The sequence below is a fragment of the Enhydra lutris genome, unplaced genomic scaffold (assembly GCF_002288905.1).
Source record: "Enhydra lutris kenyoni isolate GAN:26980312 unplaced genomic scaffold, ASM228890v2 scaffoldscaffold38, whole genome shotgun sequence".
Classification (NCBI taxonomy): domain Eukaryota; kingdom Metazoa; phylum Chordata; class Mammalia; order Carnivora; family Mustelidae; genus Enhydra; species Enhydra lutris.
Genome location: NW_019154122.1, coordinates 2,210,498 through 2,231,828, shown reverse-complemented (window position 1 = coordinate 2,231,828; position 21,331 = coordinate 2,210,498). Strand labels below are relative to the sequence as shown.

At 56.3% G+C, this 21,331-nt stretch overlaps 1 protein-coding gene across 1 annotated transcript in view; it reads right to left on the bottom strand.

Moving 5' to 3' along the window:
• LOC111154772 (myomesin 3) overlaps positions 1-13,345 on the bottom strand; it is a 42,679-nt gene extending 29,334 nt beyond the window's left edge. The window contains exons 1-10 of the mRNA XM_022514670.1: positions 13,185-13,345; positions 12,651-12,731; positions 11,922-12,081; positions 11,066-11,223; positions 6,705-6,800; positions 4,765-4,853; positions 2,778-2,822; positions 2,174-2,314; positions 982-1,143; positions 73-214 (exon numbers count right to left, since the gene is read on the bottom strand). Coding sequence (XP_022370378.1) covers positions 73-214; positions 982-1,143; positions 2,174-2,314; positions 2,778-2,822; positions 4,765-4,853; positions 6,705-6,800; positions 11,066-11,223; positions 11,922-12,081; positions 12,651-12,731; positions 13,185-13,345 — 1,235 coding nt within the window. The remainder of the gene's footprint in view (positions 1-72; positions 215-981; positions 1,144-2,173; positions 2,315-2,777; positions 2,823-4,764; positions 4,854-6,704; positions 6,801-11,065; positions 11,224-11,921; positions 12,082-12,650; positions 12,732-13,184) is intronic.
• Between the last annotated feature and the right edge of the window lie 7,986 nt (positions 13,346-21,331).

Here is a 21,331-nt window from a genome sequence, read left to right as displayed (position 1 = left end):
ATCCTGTGGACCCCGCTCTTATTCTCACGAGGTCTCCCCCGGGGGGCTCTGCCCCTCAAGAGGCTGACTCACAGCTCGATGGAGTAGCTGGTGATGGGGTGGCCCCGGGTGTCGCTGGGTGGGGTCCAAGTCAGGATGAGGCAGTCTCTGTTCACATTCAGGCATCGGACATTCAGAGGGGAACCCGGGGCCCCTGGCTTCTCAGCTGCAGCATCTGAGACCCAGAGTAGGGTGTGGGGGGAGGGGAAGAGGAAGGTTCCTCACTTGGTGTCTCTTTGGCCACGGAGCCTCCCACTCCCTCCCAGCAACCACTTCGGGGGAACCCTCCAGGGCTCACTTGTGATCTTGTGGTCCTCAAGGACCTGAACAATAGCTTCCTCCTTTTTTTTTTTTTTTAAAGATTTTATTTGTTTATTTGACAGACAGAGATCACAAATAGGCAGAGAGGCAGGCAGAGAGAGAGAGGGGGAAGTAGGCTCCCTGCCGAGCCCTCCTTTTTAACAACAGCATCTGGGAGGCTGTGGGAGTACCAGTCATTAGGGGCCCATTCCACTCTATGCCCCTGAATGATCAGTGTAATGAAACTCTGAGCCCTGTAGCATCCCTCCATTTTGTGGTTGGGAAAACAGAGTCTCAGAGGAAAAGTGACTTGTCCAAGGTCACCAGCTAATGAAGTGGCAAAGTCAGGATTTGAACCTGAATCAGTTTAAAGACCAAGAGGCAGAACTTAGCAGGTACTGGAATCATCCCAGCCCATGCTCAGCGCTCCCTCCACAGCTCCCACTAGGTCTGAGACTCAAGCTGTATCTTTTTGGAGGGTCATAGGATGCCAAAGGGATTCTTAGAGACTCTCACTCAACACCCCTATTTATAACAGGGAAACTGAGGCCCCAAGAGGGCAGGGAAACTTGCTGAAGGTGCCACAGCCAATCTGATTGCTGGGCTTCAGCTACACCTTTTACCCTCTAACCCCCCACTCACCTCTCACAAACACGTAAGCGCTCTGCTCCTGGAGCCCCAAGGGGGAAGGCACCTGGACTGTGTAGAGCCCCTCATCCTCCTTGTAGGCACAGGACACCTTCAGGGATGCCTGGCGGTCTTCGTAGAGGATCTGCCGGCGTCCTGAGGGTCTCAGTAGTCTCCCTGAGGAGATTGGGCCCTGGCCTCACCTGGGTACCCTTAGATGGTCTGGGTTGAGGCAGCAGTGTGGCTGGTGTGGCTGGTGTGGCTGGTGTGGGTGGTGGGGCTATAGCCTGAGGCTTAGCTGGGGAGTTGGGGAGGGGGTGGTGACCTCCAGAGCTCTGCCAACGTGGCCCCAAACTCTCCTCTGCTGAAGGTTTGGGGAGTGGGGCCGGGTCCAGGGAAGGGGACGGTGGCTCAACATGGGAGTGAGCATTTAGAGAAATGGTCAGAGGCCCAGGGAGGAGTTGGAGGTGCTGTGAGAAAGTGGAAATGAGAGACGGGCCCTTTTGTGAGGGTCAGTATCTCTGCATGGGGGTTGGGGGGTCACTGTGGGTGTTGGGGGTTCAGTGGGTGGGGGTTGTAAGCTCAGTGAAGGGAGTAGGGACTTGCTGAAGGCATGGAGGCTCGGGAAAGGGGTTGGGGGCTCACTGAGGGAGTTGGGGCATCCGTGCAGAAGGTAGAGGGCTTGTTGAGGGGTGTGGGGATCAGTGAGGAGAGTGGGGACTCAGCAGTGTAACCTTAGTGAGAGGGACGGGGACTCGGTGAAGGGGCCTCCGAGGCTCAGGAAGTGGGTCCTGCCCTGAGGCCACACTGTGGGGCCGTCCTGCTCTGTGTTCCCCTCTCCTGTCAGGACCTCCATTCTGGAAGATCTACAGGTTTGGGAAGACATCTCAGCCTTATCACAACTGTCTCTCAGGGCTTGCTGTGGCTTCCCCACTCTTTTGCCTCCCCCAACTCCCACCCCTCCACCCCCACCCCCCAGCAGGTGCGGTCTCCCTAGGGGTGCTTGCCGGCCACTGTGCTCCTTGTCCTTTGGCTACATGCCTGGTCACAGGTGGAGAAGGAGGTTCAGACATCAGATATCACAGTGACTGTGACTGTGCCTTGGCCTCCCCTTGCCTCCCAGATGAAGAGCAGTGTGGTTCCTCTCTGGCTTCCATCTCTGTCCCTGAAGGCTGAGGACCAGGATGGAGTAGGGGGCGGGGCTCACCATCTTGGCACCACTGGATGTTCTGCTCAGCATCCAACACATCTTCCGAGAATAAGCAGGACAGGGAGAAGGGCTCCTTCTCTCGCGCGAAGACTGGCTTCAGCACTGACGTGAATTCCACGTTGGGGACCAACATCAGTCCTGGGGTGGGAACAGACGTTAGGGCAGCAGTCTTCGGAGGCCACCTAGCCTAGCCTAGCCTGGGACATTCCCACTCCTCTGAGTCAGGAGGCATAGTTTCTGGGGTGCTCTTAGCCAGGAAGGAGGGGCCCGGTCCTGGGCGTGGGTGGAGGTGGGGCCGAGATTTATCTAGGTGGGATCAGATGAGCCAGAAGAGCCACTATCCAAAGGCCATGTCCGTTTGTCTGTTTGGCTTTGCCTTTCTCACTCAGTTTTTGCCCCTGGATAGCTCAGCGGTTGGGGGCCGCTCTGGGGTGCCTGGGGACCCCCAGAAGCCAGTCTGCAAGTGTGAACAGCTCATAGGCAATGACATGCCTCTGTGGGCAATGGTTGGTTAATATTCTTAAGGGGGCTATGGAAGAAGATATGACAAGGAGCCAGACACCCTCTTCCCCGAAGGCCATCGCTCCCTGAGCCTCCTTACTTTTAAAGATCTCCGAATCGAAGCCAGCATCCTTCCCCACGTAAGCTGAAAATCCAAGGCAAATGGAGTTTGAGAAGGTTCAGACCTCACATCCCTATTAGATGAGAGGCATGTGGGTTTCCGTCCTGGTCTATTGGTGGGTCTCCCTCTGGCCGCTGGAAGTTCCTTCACCCCTCTGGGCCTCTCCTTTCTCGGTAACTTGGGGGCAGTGGCTCCTCGCTCCTGATGGTGGGGTTCTGAATAAGTGAGTTCACATGAACAAAGCCCTCAGCCAGAACTGGGCACACAGTTAGTGCTCAATAAATGGTGATTTCCATCCTCTGCCCAGACCCACTGTCAGGATCACACAGTCTGCATAGAGGCCAACTCTGGTCAGCATGGGATTTCTGGTGGGGGCAGCGAGCAGGGGAAGGGCAGCGCTAAGACTAGGGGGCTTACGGGTGATATCCAGGGTGATGTTGACAAAGACCACAGAGCCTAATAATAGCTCTTGTTCACATGGGACATATTAACTCACATATTATCCTCACAGTGCCTTGTCTGTTGGTGCCATTTCATCCTCTTATACAGATGAAGAAACTGAGGCATAATCCCTCAGCTAGTACCCCAGCAGCCTGAAGCCATGATGAGACTGGTCCCTGGTAAGGCCCTTCCTGAATGATGCCTGGAGGGGGCTGGGAGGCTGCCCAGAGTCACACAAAGTCAGTGAAAGACTCAGGATTAGAACTCAGACCTCCTGCTTCCCAACCCGGGGCCTTTTATCAGCTGCTATGGAGATGAGAGGAGGGGAGGGATGGTAATGACTGTGAGTGGATCGCCTTAGTAGGAGGCTGGCTGGAGTCTGAGGGTGGATCCCAGAGTTGCTGGCCTTGATGGAGAGAGGGATAGGGGTCTGGAAGAAGGGATGGGAAGGATGGGTGGACAGAGGGAGGCAGGGCCCTGATGCTTGACCTTGGTCTTGAATCTAGGCACAGCCTTTAAGGGCAGCCCAAATTCCAGAGAGAGCCGGACTGGTGGAGGGGACAGCTGCCTTCCAAGAGCTATTTGGGGAACAGGGCAGATGGGGGGAGAGGACTGTGAAGGACAGGTCTGATGAGAGGCAGGGAGGGAGCTGGACGCCAGCCTGTCTGCTGACCAGGGAGTGTGTGTGAGTGCGTGTGCGTGTGCGTGTGCGTGTGCGTGTGTGTGTGTGTGTGTGTGAGTGCATGTGTGTGTATGCAACCTCTCTCTCAGGGGCCCTGAGGACAAGGCAGCAGTCTCCTGGGCCCAGAGGCATGGCCTGCTGGCTATGCTCCGCCCTCCTCATGGTATGGAGAAGAGAGAATTACGGCTTCCCCAAACCTACTACAGGCCACGCTTTACCTCTACCATCTCATTGAATCCACCTGAGCACCTGAGCGAGATGGGAGGAGACACCCTTTACAGTCGAGGAAGCTCAGAGAAGTGAAGCGAGGTGCCCCAGGCTCACACAGCCGGTCAGCGGCAGAGCCAGAATGTGGACATGGGTCTGGCTGACTCCCGAGTGTCTCCCCTGCCTTGTGCCATCATCTCAGATGCCCCTGGGGGAACCCCACCAGTCGGGAGCTGCTCCATTGGGAAATACGCACCAGAACCCAACTGGGGCAGTGAGGTCCAGAGGGGAGTTGGGAGGGCTCAGCCTTTCCCCCTAAGGACCCCCTCAGGAGGGCTGGCAGGACCAGGCCACCCTCCTGGGGGCCATAAGCTGGGTCCTGACCCCCGGCCCAGCCCAATGAAATGAACACGGCCTTTGGAGATAGTTGTATAGGTTGTGCAATCTGAGGGACTCTCCCTTGTTCCGCAGGCTCCAGGGAAGTGAGTCTCTATGGCTGTCTTGGTCACCCTGTCCCAGACCCAATACCCCTGCATCAAGGGGCCGTCCTCAAGTCTAAGCGCAGATTCATGTCCTCCTCTGCTCACCCTGGGTGTGCTGTGGGCTGGCCTGGCTGGTGGGAATGGGAGTGCTTACTTCGGACAAGGACTTTGGCGAAGGAGGAGGCCTGGCCATAGGCATTCTTCACCTTCACAGTGTATGTGGCTGCGTCCTCCACGGTGCATCTGAAAAGGAGAGAGGAAGGGCCCCCCAAGACTGCTGGGCTCCATGGGAAACTCAAGTCCCCACGTGTGGGTGGGAGAGGCAGGCATTCACATGAAGGCTTGGCGGGGGTCGGGGGGGCGGACTTTAGGCTTTGGTTCAGGCCCCAGCTCTGAAAAGCTGTGTGCCTTTGGACTGGCCACTGCCCTTTGCTGGGCCTCAATGTCCTTCTCTGAAGAACTAGGGACATAACACCAGCCTAACCCAACTCAGGTGAAAGAACTGTGGAAATATGATCGTCATTCCTGAGTTGGTAGGATCAGACGGGTCAAGTTACTTGCCCAGAGTCACACAGCACCCAGAATTCAACCCAGCTTCAAGGTGACAAGTTCGCTCCCAGGCATAGCCTCCTGCCCTGTCAACACCTCCAAATCAGAATCCTGGAGCAGGAGCGGGGCACGGACTTGGAGCAGGAGCGGGGCACCCCTGCCAGTCTGTGCCAGAACTGGGCCAGATGCCCAGGTGTTCTCAGTCTCAGTCCTCGGTCTCATCACTAGTCAGGCCAACCCCATCTCATTCCCAGAGCTTGTGCCGGGTCCATCCCAGGGCTACACTGGGGACAAAAGAGTCATTGGGTTGTGGTCATCTGGCCCCATCAGCAAGCAGAGAGGCTCCTTGGTATCCCTGCTCTTACCCTGACTGCTTGGGGTGGGAATCTGTCTTGCTTCAAGGACTGGGCCCACCTGCCTCTCTAGGCAACCTTGACCCTGCATGCCTTCTCTGATTGCCCAGCCCACGGCCCCCACCCTCTATAGTCTCTTGTGGTCAGATACTTATGTCCATGTCTCCCCACTTTGCTTCTGGAGGGTAGGATCGATGTCCTGTCCAGATTTGTGGCTCTGAAGCCCAAGTTGGTTCAGATGGAGGGATTGGTGTATTGGAAGGAACCCAGCTGTGGGGAACGGCCTCAAACTCAGGTCCTGCCCTATACAAGCCATGCAGGACCCTACATCTTTTGGAGCCTGGGTGTCCTTTACTGCACCACGGACAAGACTTCCCTGCGGGAATGGTGATGAGCAGCATTAATTGTATGTGTGTGTGTGTGTGTGTGTGTGTCCCCTCACACAGGGCTTGGCACCGGCAGGAAGTCAGCACGTGGTAGCTCATGGGAGCCCTAATGTGTGCTTTGGGGGGCACTGTGCTCATAGTCCCTGGTGCCCGCACTCCATGCATGCTGCTTCTGCCTTCATTTTTTTTTTTTTTAAAGTAGGCTCTGTATCCAATATGGGGCTTGAACTCACGACCCTGAGATTAAGACCTGAGCCAATATCGAGAGTCAGATGCTCAACTGCCTGAGCCACCCAGGAGCCCCACTCCTTCTCCCTTCAAAACCATGTTTAAGACTCACTATCTCCTGAAAGGCCCATCCAGCTCTCTCCCCTCCAACCGCCTCTCCTTGCTCCTGTGCCCTGTGTGTGTGTGTGTGTGTGTGTGTGTGTGTGTGTGTGTGTGTGTGTGTGTGTGTTTTCTCTCCCCAGCAGGGAGCACTCTCAGCATTCCCAGCTCAGCATTCAGTCTATCCAGCTGGCCTCTGGCTCCGAATTTCTTCTCGTGTATTCCAGGGCATTGGAATGACATAAGAGTATCTGTTAAATACTGATGTCCAGTCCCCATTCCAGAATAAGACCCACTTAATCTGACTCTCTGGAGGCAAGAGGAGGCCCCATGTCATGAATCAGTGTTTTAATGAGCACCCCAGATTCTTCTGAACACGAGGCTGACTCAGTTAATAAGGATTTGAAGTCCTGCTCTGGCTTTGGGTGGGGGGGTTGGGGCTTGGAGGTCATGGGTCTCTCTAGGGGTGACAGTCTCACCTTCTAATCTCCAGCGTCAGGAGCCCATAGTTGTTGGTGATTCGGTACTTCCCAGCGGGAAAGAGGCGGGGATCGATTCTCATGTCATTTTTGTACCTGTGGGGATACAAAGGTCTGTGGCAGGCAGTGTGGCTCTGAGGGGGAAGTACCCGGAGGCTCTCAGGCCTGGATTCCAACCTCAGCTTTGTGCTGTTTACTTGTCCATGGGACGAGAGACAGCACCTTCTCTGCTCTGAACCTTGGTTGTCCTCATCTGTGAGATGGGAGTAATAAGAGCACTAACTTCATAAGGTTGTGGGGAAAATCAAATGCAGCAAGATATGTAAAGCTTTTCTCTAGTGCCCCGAGCACTGGCCACACTCCGGGGTTCATTCTCCTTCTGGGAAGGGTGGGGGGACAGAGAAGATGGAGCCTATAATTAGTGGCAGCTGTCCTCTGAGGGGGTTGCCACAGAAAGTGCCCCATTCTTCCTCCCTTGTCAGCCTCTCAGGAGGACGGTTCTTTATCTTGGCTCTCATTAGGGTGCTTTGAGACAGCTTGCCGGGGTTCTGAACAGAAACCTTTGGAAATTTGTATAAGAAGCTGTTCATTGGTCTCCAGTGGCCATTCCCTCTTTCTTTCTTTCTTTCTTTCTTTCTTTCTTTCTTTTTTTCTTTCTTTCTTTCTTTCTTTCTTTTTCTTTCTTTTCTCAAGTTGGCTCCATGCTGGGTGTGGAGCCCAACACAGGGCTTGAACTCATGACCCTGAGATCAAGACCTGAGCTAAGATCAGGAGTCCAGGAGGCAAAACCACCTGAGCCACCCAGGTGCCCCTCCCTCTTACTCTAAAGGAACAGGATTCATCACTGAGCCACCCAGTGTGACACCAACTTCCTGCCCTCTTTTTCTTTTTTTAAAGATTTTTAAAATTTATTTGACAGAGAGAGATCACAAGAGAGGCAGGCAGCAAGAGAGTGGGGGAAGCAGGCTCCTCACTGAGCAGAGAGCCCGATGCAGGGCTCGATCCCCAGACCCCTGGATCACGACCTGAGCCGAAGGCAGAGGCTTAACCCATTGAGCCACCCTGGCGCCCTCCTGCCCTCTTTCTACTAGGTGTGGCCATGTGACTAAAACTTGTCAACACAAAGTAAGCACAAGTGCCATGTGGCCGCTACTGATGACCCTTTGTCCCCTTCTATGTCATAGTTCCCTCCATGTGACGGCAAGAATGTGGCCCAGACGGTGGCCATCTTGCACAAGGAAGCCCAGGGCTGTGCCCTCCAGCAGTGAGTGGAGCAGAGTCTGTGAGCAGAGTCACACAGCTGCCCCAACCTGTCCAACTCAGGCGCGCAGACAAAAGAAAAATAAACTCCTGTCTTATTAAAGCCATTAAGAAAATCTCCGTGCCCAGCCTGCGTCCCAGATCATTCTGGAGTCAGAATTTCTGGGGATGGGGCTCTGTCCACAGCCCCTTGTTGGGGTTTGGAGGCCTAAGGAGTCACGGCTGGTGAGTGAAAGTCTGTGAAGCCTGGGAGGCCCTGGTTCTTGACCCAGCTGGCTGTGTGACCTTGCCCAAGTCAGTCCCCCTCTCTGGGCCTCTGTGTCTATGAGGCTGTTGCGGGGACAGTCAGCCCCAGTGGTGTTTGAGGTCGAAGGGAGGCCGCAGCCGAGAGAGGGCGCCCTGGGCTCAGTGCATCACCTTCCTGGGACTCGGCTCCCCCCACACCCTGTTTGTGTCCATGGCAACCAAACAGTGCCACACCCACACCCCATCACCACCCCCCTTCCAGGCTGCACCCTCTTCTGAAAGAAACCCAACTAAGTCTTCTTTGGGGAGGGCAGTGCCTTATCTTGACAACCAATCTTTCTACCTCTCCTAGGCCTGGGGACCAAAGTCAGTTCCCCCTACCCCCACTTATCAGGAACATTCCAGACACCTCGGCCTGGCCAGCTTCCAACTTTCAAAGGAAAAAGCAGCAGCGGCAGCTCTGGGCAAGGCCTGGACAGCCAGAGACCTCGGTGTTTATCTTGCCTCTCGCTGGGGCCCTGTCTCCCACCTCAAGGCAGCCCCTCGAAGACACAGGCTGTGCTGCTGACCCTACGGGACAGCCAGTCATAAAACAGTGCCCAGATGACAGAGGCGAGGCATCAGGCCCACAGCCTGGCTCAGAGAGGCCCTCATAACACAGTGAGGTTTTTATTATTTATCTCAATGGTTTTTTCTTCACAGATTTCCGTATTGGGTTTTACTTTTGAAGGCTGCTGGGCTTGGGAGACTGATTCTGATATCATCTAGAATCATGGCCAGGGCCTACCTCTACCACCTTAATGTGGCCAGACTGGGCCTTGCCTGATTTGTCCTGTTGTTGTCCCTGCATTCAGGAAGTGCTCAATAATTGCTGAATGAATGTACTCGGCTGACGAGCCTGGGTGCGCCGGGATCTTCCTTTTGACCTGGGGGAGGGTGTCTGCCAGGAGCTGGACAGAGCCTGGGGGCCAATGCCAGGACAGTGCATGGCCCTGCCCAAACTGACCGGCCGACAGCGGAAAACTGGATCCCCAAAACCAGGAGCACCGGGGGCCACCTGTGTTGCTCCTGCTGGAGGGGTGCCTGGCCTTGTTTCCACCACTTACCACACTCAGCTCCCTGCTGTGGCAACACTGCTGGCAGGGTGGACGGGAGTCTCTTCTCTGAGAGGCTCCTCCGGAATGCCTTAGATGTGGGCCTCAGTGCCAGAGCAGGGCAGGGCAGGGCGGGGCCACCGGGCAGGACAGCTGAGGCACTGACCCCTTCCTCAACCCAGGCCAGCTGGCAGGAGCAGTCCTCCTACCTGGCCAGCCGTTTGCAGCCAGGGACTGCCTTGGTCCCCATAGAAATCCAGTGCCCAGCATGAATTCCAGCTCCCCGCACCCTTTTGTGAGTGCGTGTCATCTGGCAATGACCAGCCCCGAAGCCCGCTTCCTCGATGCCTCTCTTGATTGCTCCTGGCCTATGTGCTTTCTCTGTCTCTGACTTCTGAAGCATTACATGTGCCTCAAGGAGGAACAGCAAGCCCAATTTTCACTTTCGAACTCTCTAGGCCGGTAGCAACACCGATGGTTGGGAGGCAAGAGACCCAAGTTTGAATTCGGACTCAAACTGGCTGTGTGACCTTAGACAAGTCACACTACCTCTCTGACCCATGGGTGGCCCCAGGGCTCAAAGGAGAAGAAAGTGGTGGGTCAGTAAAAGTGGGTTCAAGGATACAATGTTGTTTTTTTCCTTCATGATCTCTATTGTTTGTGTGCTTATCCTCTCTCTCCTACTAGACCACAGCCTTATTCACTCTCAAGATCTGGCTTATGTGTCACCTCCTCTGAGAAGCCTTCCTGGATCCTCCAGGGGGAGGCAGCCACCTCACTGTCTTCATCTTCACTCTTGTATTCCCAACTGCACCCATGAATGTACTTCTCTGTATGATGACATTTCTCTTTGGGGCTGAGCGTTCTTTGAGGGGAGGTTGTGTCTGGTTCATTTCTATGCCTCAGTGCCTGAATCTGGGCCTGGGGCCGATCGCTCTCCTGGTAGCTATTTGTTGAAATCCTCTCCTTATCCCCCAGCATGCCTGACCCCGGGTCTAAGACCCAGAGGGAGCCCCCTAAACAGTGGGAGACACTGGCCACCTCCCTTCCCCTCCCGTCCCCTTGGTCAGCTTCTGCTGTGGTTACACTCCCAGGAATGGTGTCTCCTACTTTCCCAGCCCCTCTTAAGCTCTGAGGCTTCCCCGTAAGTGTGGCATTAAATCCTCACCACACACAGGCTGGGCAGGAGGCCTTCAACCCATTTTACAGAACAGGAGAAAGGAACAGGACTGGAGAAGTTGAGATGCGTCTGGAGCCACACCCTGCGTTTGTAGAGAGAGCAAGGTTTGGACACAGGGCTCTCACTCCAGGTCTGAGTTCCTCGCTGGGGCGGGGGGGTGGGAGGGGGCTGCCCTCCCCGCCTCCCGATCTGCTCCTCTGCCCCCTGCCTGCTTCCCGCCATCATCTTCCAAGCCTGGAGACGCCCAGCTCAGAGCAGCTGCCTTCTGCCACCAGAGTCATATTTTTACAAGGGCTGGCTCCCCAGTGGCCGGGTCTTCCTGCCCCAGGCTGGCCGGGAGGAGGCTAAGAATAACCCATCCTGAGCCTTGGAGCAGCTGCAGCTCTCTGCGGGGAGGGGGGGGGGCGGGCCGAGCTCAGGGTCTGTGGGGCTGCAGCTTTCCTAAGGCAGCAAGAACTTCTGGGGGAGGAAGTGGGCTCCTGGAAGGAGGTGCTGGGATGTAAAGTACACGCAGTTAACCCTGCAAGCTCAGAACCTGGGGGCAAGTGAGGACCCCCTTCTCTCCTGCCGTGGTGGCTTACCAGGTGACCTGGGGTGGAGGCGAAGCCTGGACAGTACAGGTCAGCAGGACCGTGGTGTGCTCCCAGACGGCGTGGGAGCGCAGAGGGATCCAGAACCAGGGCCCCCGGCCGGAACACAGCTCCCTCAGCTCCTTGGCCTCCCGGACCTTCTCCTCTGTCTGGAGGCAGGAGGGGATCTGTGACTCCCATGAGCCAGGAGATCACATCTCCCCATCTTTACTGTCACTGTTCCCCTGAACACTCAGGCTCTGGGAGTGTCAGCTGAGCGGCAAGGTGGCACAGGGGGCAGGGCATGGGCTTTGGAACAGCTGGCTTAGGGTCAAGGCCAGATTCTGCCACTTCCCGCCTGTGAGACCATAGGCAAGTCCTCAGTTTCCTTATCTGTAAAATAGGGGTGATAATAATATTCCCCACCTTCCTGTGGGGTTGTAGTGAGGATTAAGGGAGTTAGTATGTGAAAAATCACGGGCAATGAGAAAGCCCATGTGAGTGTTAGCTATGCTCTCCTGCCCCGGGAGGGGGCACCGAGGGTGGCTTCAGAGCCCTGATGTTTGTCAGGAATAGTATTTCCAAAGGTTCTTCTGGGAAGGTCACTTTACAAGCCCAGTCTGGTTTAAAATCCCCACCTCATCCCTGAGAGTGTGTACACCACACACATCTGTTTTACAGGTGAGAAAACTGAGGCTCAGGGAGGGTCACACAGCAGGTTACACAGCAGGAGGGCGGGGACGCCAGCCTTCAGACCCAGTCCCAGACCAGAGTCTGGACTCTTTCCGGGATGTCCAGCCACCCCTTGGGAAGAGGGCAGGTGAGGTGGGTGGCCCGCCATGGGTTGCAGTTCCCCCAGACCCCTCACCCGCCGCCTCAGCGCCTTCCTGTCGCGTCTCTGGCGCAGCAGCCACTGGGTCTGCAGGAAGGCGATCTCCGTCCTCTCCCAGTCGTTGCCGAAGCCCACTCGCTTCTGCCCCCGCTCCTCCAGCTCCACGGCGGAGGTCTGGCGCCTCAGCTGGGACTCCCTGCGCAGCAGAGGCAGGCAGCGGCCGAGGGCCCAGGGTTCATGGGGGCACCCTGGCCAGGCCCGCCCGGCCTCCCCACGCCAGCCTTGCCAGCTGCACTTTAAGGTTGTTGAGGACAAGAGCAGCTTTTAATCCTCTCTTGCTTCCAAAATACCTGAATGCCCTTCTTTCAGTAGGTGCATAATAAGTACTATGGCTATAGTTCCCAAGGCCTTTTCACAAGTCTTTGTTCCTCTTGTCTTTATGACGACCAAGTGGACAGGAGTTGTCCCCCTATTTTATAGGGCAGGGACTTTCTTCAAGCTGCTAGGACCAGGAACCGGGCCTTCTAACCCAGGTCTCGGCCTCCCAATGCTCTCTGGCAAAGCCCCGTGGTGAAGTGTGGCCCCCACCCTCTCCCACGGGGGTGGGTCTCACTACTGCCTGGGGACCCACCCAGAGAGTGTTCTGGGCACCCGTGCTAGATGTAACTCTGGGAAGAGTCTGTAAGTCCAATGTAGGAGCCTAGTAGAGGCAGGGGACTGGCCCTTTCTCAGCCCAGCGCTGTCTGAAAAGGTCACCTGACTTACCGAGATATCTCTGAGGAGGCCGTCAGAGCCAGGGCGGCTGCGAGGGCATAGTCTGCGGCGCTGAACTGATACTCTTCCTCACTGCCCAGGGAAAAGGGAGTTAAGGGCTGGTGCAGGATTGCCTGGAGATCTGGCCCCAGTGTCCCTGAGCTTAAGGCAGCATCTACCTAACCTGTCTCAGGACACTAGCGAGCACAGCTGTGCCTCCCCCCCTCAGACTGGGACCTCCACAAAGCAGGGCTGTGCCTCCACCCTCAGGCTGGGATCTCCACAAAGCAGGGCTATGCCTCCCCCCTCAGACTGGGACCTCCACAAAGCAGAGCTGTGCCTCCCCCCTCAGACTGGGATCTCCATAAAGCAAGGCTGTGCTTCCCACCTCAGACTGGATTCTCCAGAAAGAAGGGTCTCCAGACGACAGTGTTGAACTTCTTACCTCAGACTGGCTTATCCTGAAAGCAGGCTATGCCTCCCCACTCAGACTGGGGACCCTTCGGGGTGGGGCAGTGGCCTGGGTGGGGTCCCTGATGATCCCACCTGCTGCGGAAGGTCCTCCTCCGCACTGAGGAACCCATGTGCAGGCTGTGCTGCCGCTCCTCCTTGTGTTCCTCCTCCTGGCGGTGTTCCAGCCGGTGGACCTCCACGGCCTGGGGGGGCCGGGGCTCCCCCACATTTCCAGGGCTGTGGGGCAGAGTCATGGCTGCGAGAGCAACAACCTGCCAAGTGGGGCGCACGGTCATTCTACCAGGCACCTGCCCATCCCTTCCCCACGTGGTCCTGGGCATCCCTGGGAAGTTTGTGGAGTGGGAGTTCTCGCTCCAGGGGGCAGACAGCAGGGAGGCCAGGGAGGGGGCAGGGACCTGGCCAACAGGACAGAGACAGGCTTTGCACTCTGAGCCTAGCTAGTGCATCAGTCCTTGCACTCTGCGGCTGCATGAGCAACAGCTCTGCCCTCCCCTTGACCGTGACCTGGGCAAAGCCTTCCCTTTTCTGGGCCTCCACTGATGAGTGATCCAACACTGTGGTGTCCGAGGGCTGCTCTGTGACTCCAGATGGGCAGATGTCCTCACTCTTCCTGCACACGCCCACCCAGCCCTACCTCGGAGCCTTTGCCTGCACTGGTTGCTGCTCTGGGGGGAACCTTTCCCCCCTTCTGGCCTGCTGAGCCCCACTCAGGCTTTACAGCCCAAGCCAAGAGAGCATACTTCTGTTGGTGCAAGGGTCAGGGGTGGGGACTCTGGGCGTGGTCCCGCTTCTCATTCCAGCTACAGGTATGTGCCCTTGGGCAAGACTTTGTGACTTAGTTTCCTCATCTGTGAACTGGGTCTACTGACTTTCCAGGATGGTGGTCAAGGTTGGAAGAGTGCTAGGAGCATAGCAAGTGCCATGGAAGCGTTAGATATTAGTATGATTTTTCGGAGTAACCCTGCCAAAAAACTACCCGCCACCTAGAATTTTTCTCTCCTTTAATCCTTTTTATGCTTTTTCTGTCTGCACTCCACAGTCTAGCTCTAATTCAGAAAACACCTCCCCTTATGAAATTATTTCGTATTTGTACATCATCACTCTCCAACAAGACTATAAGTGAGTTAAAAGTAACAACAGTGAGTGTTTTCAGTGTGCTGGTCCCATTATCTTCCTGTCTTACTGATGAGGAGGGACCGTGCTTGTCCAGGTTCACCCAGCTGCTTGAGGCTGGGACTATGAGCGGCACCTGACTCTGAGCTCTCTTGGCATCTATGACACATGTCTACTCCAGACCAGGCCTTGGCTGTGGCTGGGCACACAGTAGGCCACAGGGCCGTTCTTCTCATAAGGGCATCATGATGGAGCGCTCCCCCTTTGTATTCCTGAGGCTCAGGTCTGGGCCACAGGTGGTACCCAGTCAGGGCTGGGTTCAGCGAGTGTGGAGGGAGCCTCAGGGATTGGGGAGTGACTCCATGGGTGTGGAGAGGCAGGCAGGGAGAGTGGAAGGCCCAGGAACGAGCTGTTTTGGGTTCTTGCACAAAGTTCTTGCCCCAGTCTGGGCCGTGGTGTCACAGCTGGTCTCCGAGGGTCCCTCTGATGCTGAGGCTCTAGGATTCGGACCATAGTCCCTGGAGTGGCTTCCATATCTCCTTCAGATGGGAGTTCAGGGCGGCAGGCCTCTGACCCGGGAGGGTCCTTGCCAGGCTTAGACCTGATATTGTCCTTGGCCCCAGTCTCCCTGAAGGTCCTCCTGGCAGTGGTGGAATGTGTGTGTGTGTGTTTGTGTGTGTGTGTGTGTGTGTGTGTGTGTGTGTACCGCTTCTCTAAGTCCATAGCATGGGAGATGGGCCTGCTGGCCTCATTAGAGCACCATGGCCCTGTGAGCCTGTCGTGGGGTGTCAGGGGGGACAATTTCTATGGGCATTTACCCTTTCTAGTTCCCAAAAGTGTGCTCCCTTTTAGTATCTGGATTACTGCAGTGTTAGCCAAAACCAAAGCCTGCCCCAAGTATCCTTTGTCTCCGGCAGATGACCTGAGCTGAATGTAAGAGGACTGTCACCCCTTGGGCTTCCCATGTGGCCCCCCCACCCCGAGGAACAGGCTCTGCTCGCTCCCAGAGAATGACTGGCCCAAGCTCATTCTGTGCCTCCTTCCTCACAGCCCTGGGAACTGGCCTCGATGGGGAGGCCCCCTCCCCCCACCTTTCCTGGGACACCGTGGCCCTGGCTCCAGCAGCTGAGGAACGTTCGCTGGCATCAGCTGCTGGCTCCCTTCCCCGGATGCTCTGTTCCTGATTAGCACCGTGGCAGGGGGGCGGTGACTGGCACCCATCCCTGACCTCCTGGACCTCCCACAGCCAGAACCCCCCCCCCCCCAGCTTTAGCAGATGAGCCATCAATTATTTTTAAAGCACTGACTGCTTGGGATCAAACAGCAGTGGGAGTGAAGCAGCATGTGCTCCTGGCGGGGAGGGGTCGGCGGGGTGTGGACCTCGGGGAAGCAGCCTCTTGCCCTCTCCCAGGGATACAAGGCCTGGGTCATGGGTCCCGCGGCATGGCCTCCCCTTTTCTCCCCAGCCCCAGTCTGCTTTCCCACCAGGCCCTCTCACGGGCACCCCCAGAGACCAGGGGCAAGGAGGCTGAGCCCCTTCCTCAGGAGGGAAAGGGCAGGGCACAGCAGCTGAGTGACTGGCAGAGCCCGAGGGCAGAAAGCTGGGTCCCAGGGGCCGGCCGTGCTCTGCCAGCTTCTGATTCCAGAATTCTGACCCTGCCGTGGAGTGGCCGAGGCCACCCCTTCCGTCTCTGGGCCTCGGTTTCCTGCCAGTGAGCCTGAGCTGGACGCGTGCCCTCCTGGCCCCGAGAGTCAGGCCTGGAGGGCTTCCTCCCTTTCCCTGCCTGCCTGGTGGGCCAAGCAGGCCTCCGGAGGCCAGGAGTCCCTTAGCTCTGCCGGGCCTGCCAGCTCACTCTGGGCCCGTCCACTCTGCGGGCATTCCCGATCGTCTCTCCAGCAGCTGTCACATCACAGAGGGCTCAGCACAGACGACGGAGGGCCACACAGAACAGTGAGGGGACGCGGGTTGCCACAGTCCCCTCCGATTGTCACTCGGGGGTACTACCTAAGCACGCGTGTACTTTTTCTTCCCAAATCCCTCAGGCTCCTTTCCCAACACACACACACACACACACACACACACACACACACACCCCACTTCCTAATGGAAAACTGAGGGGCTCACTTTCTGAAGGTGTCCCTGCCCACCCCGATCCCTGGAGGGGACTCACAGAGGCAGCTGCGCACGCTCAGGCGTCTCTGGGGAGAAGATTCCAGAGGATGAGCCGGACCTTGGTTTCTTCTTGCCCTGGGCTCAGCAGGGAGGGGGAGAAGAATGTGATCCTGGAGCCTGCGTGGGCCTTAAATATAGCAGCGCTGAGACAGTTGATGACAATGGATGGGAACTATGGGGAGGGGGGGCAGAGAGGAGGGGCTGTCTCTCCAGGCCAGCCCCGCTCAGGCGGCAGCAACAGGTGGAGCCCTCCCCACCCCCACCGCAGCCTCTGCACAGGGCTCCTTCCCTCAGCGGGATTCCTTCTGCCCAATTCTAGAGCCCACCCTCCCACCTCCAGCCCCAACTGAAGTAGAGGGAAGGTAAGAGCTCAGGCCTGGTTGGCGGGAAGGCAGCTACAGGGTGGTCTTCCCTGCTGCTGGGGTTCTGACTGGCGCCTTGGGGCAGACACCCAGCGTCTCTAATCTGATCCCCCACTGTGAGCAGTGGAACTCTTCGTGAAGACAGCGGAAAGAATGTGACCTAAAACCAGTATTTAGTGCTGGTACCATATCACTGGTCAAAATGGAAGCAGCTTGCTTCTCATGCCCTGTGTTGCGTGGGGTGTGGCCCCGACAGCGGCCTCTTCCTTCACGGGGCGGCATTTCTCGGGGTTCCCGAGTGGCCACTCTGTCTTCCTAGCCTTTGCCACGGCCCCTCCTGAATCTCAGTTCTTTCCCCCACGTTCGTTCAGGCCCACCCTTTGCAGTCAGAGGGGAGTAACACCCATGGTGTGGAGGAAGCTTTCATTAAATGCGGAGACAGGCAGGAATGGAGGCGGGGGGCGATCAGGAAGGTACCCCTGAGCCAGGTCTTGAGGATTGACCAGGTTTGAGGAAGGGGGTGTCAGCTCTGGTCCAGAGAGCACAGCTCCCCTCCCTGGCCTCCTCCTGGGGCCGGAAACACCATCGATCTTTCCAGTGTCTCAGGGACAGCTCTCCAGAACCGGGGGCTGGGGGTGGTGGGAGGAGGGAGAGGGAAAAAGCGAGCGAATGCAAGTGAGCTCTTCAGCTAAAATCTTAATCTCCTGCCCTATTTGAAACCCTCTTTCTAAACTCTCCTGCTTCTCCCCCTTCCTCCCTGGGGACAGTGTTAAAGGCCTCTTCTGGGGAGAACAGTTGGTGTCTGTCTTCCTTCTTGTATGGAGCTGACCTCAAAAGGACTTTCCAAGACCCACGTGTATACACTCTCCGTGAGGTGTGAGTGTGAATCTGTACATACAGCAGGGCGGTGTGGGCTTCCAAAGCAGCAGGAGATGGACATTTAAACTGGTCCTGTGACTGCCTTTCCCCCAAGGCAGCCTGGTGGAGGGGCCACCGCTACTAGCCGTAGGACCTTGGGTGAGTCACTTCAACCTTTCTGCCCCTGTTATCTGTACAGTGGGCTCCACAATGCTGGTTTTCCAGGGAGAATGAGAAGATTGGGTTAGGGCACGTGATTGCCCGGCTCCCTGGAGACACTGGCTAGATGAGACCGCCACTGATGATTCCATAGCTCTAGAAATGCTGAGAGCCTACCCTCCTTCTGTGTGTGGGATTCCCATTCAGCCCAGTGATGCCCTCCTTCCTCACTGAGGCAGTGCTTGGGGGAGGTCTGGAAGTGTCTTAAGGAGCACATAGCTGACCCCGCAGGTCACAGTGTCGAGCAGAGGTGAGACTTGGAATTCTACAAACCTCGGTTGAAATCCCAGCCTCTGGCCCCTGCGCTCACTAATGGAGGGACCCTGGCCTCCTCTCTGGGCTAACTTAGTTTCTTTGTTGGTGAGTTAGAGGTAAGTTCTAAAACACAGGAAGCTCGCCTGCCTGTCTTGTCCACGGCATCCCTAGCCCTGAGAACAGCGCCCGCCCTACAACTAGCCCCTTCATATATGCTTGCTGAAGAATGAATGAATGAATGAATGAATACCTATCTTGCAGAATGGTTGTGAGATTCAAATGAGGTTAAGATGCATAAATTGCCGGGTACAGTAGCTGGCTCCTCGTGGTACCCTCAATATCTCCTTCTTTCTCCCCTTTCCTTCTCTTCTTCTCCCTTTTATTGCCTTCCCTGGAAGTATGAGCATTAAGGACAGTTGTTCAAATTCACGTACCCAACACCTTGACCTTCCACGCCACTATTTCAGACACCAGCCTTCCTTTCCCCCTGCTTCTCTCCCTTCCCTCCTTCTGTCCCTCTCCCCACTCAGTTAATTCTGCTTATGGTTCTTCTCAGACTTACAGGTCAAAATGTATCATTCCTCTGCCACTTCCTCCTGAGCGTGGGAAAGGAAAGTGGCCTTGAGCAGCCTAGGGGCTGAGTGTGGGGGCCAGGGTCTCAGGGCTGTGACCCACCAGCCACAGCAAGTGAGGACATTCCTGCCTCTGCTGATTGATTCTGTCTCACTTTCTGGAACGTCGGCTGGGGACAGCCACAGGGGACCAGACTTGGCGGTGATGCATGGTCATGGCCTCCTTGTTCAGACTGATGCTCGGACCTGGGAGGGGCACAGAGAGACCCAGACTCTGGGACCCGGGAGGAGCTCTCGTCTCAGGGGCCCTATCCTCTGAGTGGGAACTCGGGCAACCCCTGTATGTGCCCGGGGCCAGGGGTGTGGGAGGGCAGAGGTCTGCAGACTTCACGGGTGGAAATACCCCCTGAGTAGCCTTGCCCCGCACCCCCATCCAGGGGCTGGAATAAGGGCGACTCCTGGGAGGTGATTTGAAGCAATCCACAAGGAAACTGTTGGTATGAGGACCTTGTTCCCTCCACTTGCCTGAGAGGCATCCCCAAAGGTGTTTATTAGAAATACAGATTCCCCAGGAGCCATTGATTTAGCGGGTCTGGGTGGGGCTGGGGAAGCTGCGTTTTTCATATGTTCCCAGGGGATTCTCACAATGCGGCAAGTTTAGGACACCAACGTGGGCAAGTAACCTCTCTAAGCCACATTTTTCCTCGCAAAATATCAATAACGCAAAGTTCCATGGCAGTTTACCGGGAGGAGGATGAGTGAACCCGTAAGCGACATGGCTAAGTTCTTCCTTCTTTTTTTAAAGATTTTATTTATTTATTTGACAGACAGAGATCACAAGCAGGCAGAGAGGCAGGCAGAGAGAAAGGGGGGAAGCAGACTTCCTGCTGAGCAGAGAGCCTGATGCGAGGCTTGATCCCAGGACACTGGGATCATGACTTGAACCGAAGGCAGAGGCTCAACCCACTGAGCCACCCCGGCGCCCTGAGTTCCTCCTTCTTGCTTGCAGTCCTGCTAGCGGCTGCCACATCTGTTTATTCCTGCGAAGACTCCCTCAGCAGGGCTGGGTGCGGCAAAAGGCTATGCAGATTCCTGGTAATGGGGTCAGGGCCTAGGATACTCGGGGATGCCAATGCCTCTGCCCAGAGGGGCTTCAGGCCCTTTGCCTTCTGGCTGCTTCCAGCCCTATCTGCCAGCCTGGGCTGCCTGCTTGGGAGGCTCACAGGGCTCAGAGCCATTCCTCTCTCCCCTTAGGCACTCAGGCTCCACCCTCAGAAAGTCATGGATAGCTGGGACATCTGTCACCCCGAGGAGCTTAGAGAGCTTCTCAGCCCTTTTATGGCCTTAAAAATAGATCTATCTCTGTGACTCCCTGTCCCACTTACCTGGTGAGAACAGTCCGGCTGTTAAGTTGTTTCTCATTACTGAAGATAGTCAACCTTTGGCCAAGTTCACCCCAAGTGACAGGAAGTAGACTTGTTTGCAGTGTGGGGGAGGGGAATAATCACGGGGCCACCTTAGCGGCTGCTGAGAGAGCAGCCGAGGTGGTCAGGAGGGTGGCCCACCCCTCTGTTATGGAGATATTGGATCTAGACCCGTGACCCTGAAGAGATGTTAAAAATTAATAACAAGCAGATAAGAGCACCACCAGCTGGTGCTGTGTTGTGTGTGGGTGGGGGGGGGGTGAGGAAGAGGTGGGAGACACATCTGGGTGCAGAGAACGGAGGACATTGTATACTCGGGAAGATCATGCTGAGGCAACAGACGTTGATCTTGTTTCTCAGAAATGTTCAGAAGAGGTTTGGGGACAACAGGGTGTCAACAGGTCCTGACCCCTTAAGGACCCCATTGGGGCCGCCTTCCTTGCGCCCCCTCCATCCCATCTCCGAGAATCCACACTAGTGTGGGAAGCTCCTTCTCGTGAGGAGGATGGAAACGCTGGGTTTGAGCTCCAGCGGTGTTGGTGTCCCAGCTTCAGTGGGACGTCCCCTAGCTGGGTCCCTTCTCTCTGGACCTTGGTTATCTCATCCTAGGGTCATCTGGGAGGTGAATGACACAAAGGACATGCCAGCATGCTGTAAGCACAAGCAAGGAGCCATTTCCTTATGGGAGAGCGGCCACAGGGGCAGAAAGGCAAGTGAGCGAGCACCGAGTACCGAGTACCAAGCACCAAGTACTGACCACCAAGTCCCAAACACCAAGTACTGAGCACCAAGTACTGAGCACCGAGCACCAAGCACCGAGCACCGAGCACCTCACTGCCTCTGCTGAGGTGTGGGGAAGGAGATCTTCAGGGAATGCCACCGCACTCCCAAACAACTTCCCCCTGCAACCTCAGAGAGAAGGCTCCATTTGTCTTTGGACCCTGTTTCCAGAAGGCCCTGCCGTCCTTCCACCTCCCCCAGGTAGTCTAGCCCCTCTGGCCTGGCCTCGAGCAATCCTGAGAAAATCAGGATAATTTGAGCCCACGAAAAAATGCCCCATGTGAAGCCACCCTGAGCTGGGGGAGTGGGTCATTCACCGTGCGGCCCGATTACAAAAAATCACAAGGGGACATAGCTACATTCATTGGGCACTGCCCACGGGCCAGGCCCCATGAAGTACTTTATAGACATTGTTAACGTCATCCTCACCACAACCCCGTGGAGTCGGTCTTACGATCCCCAT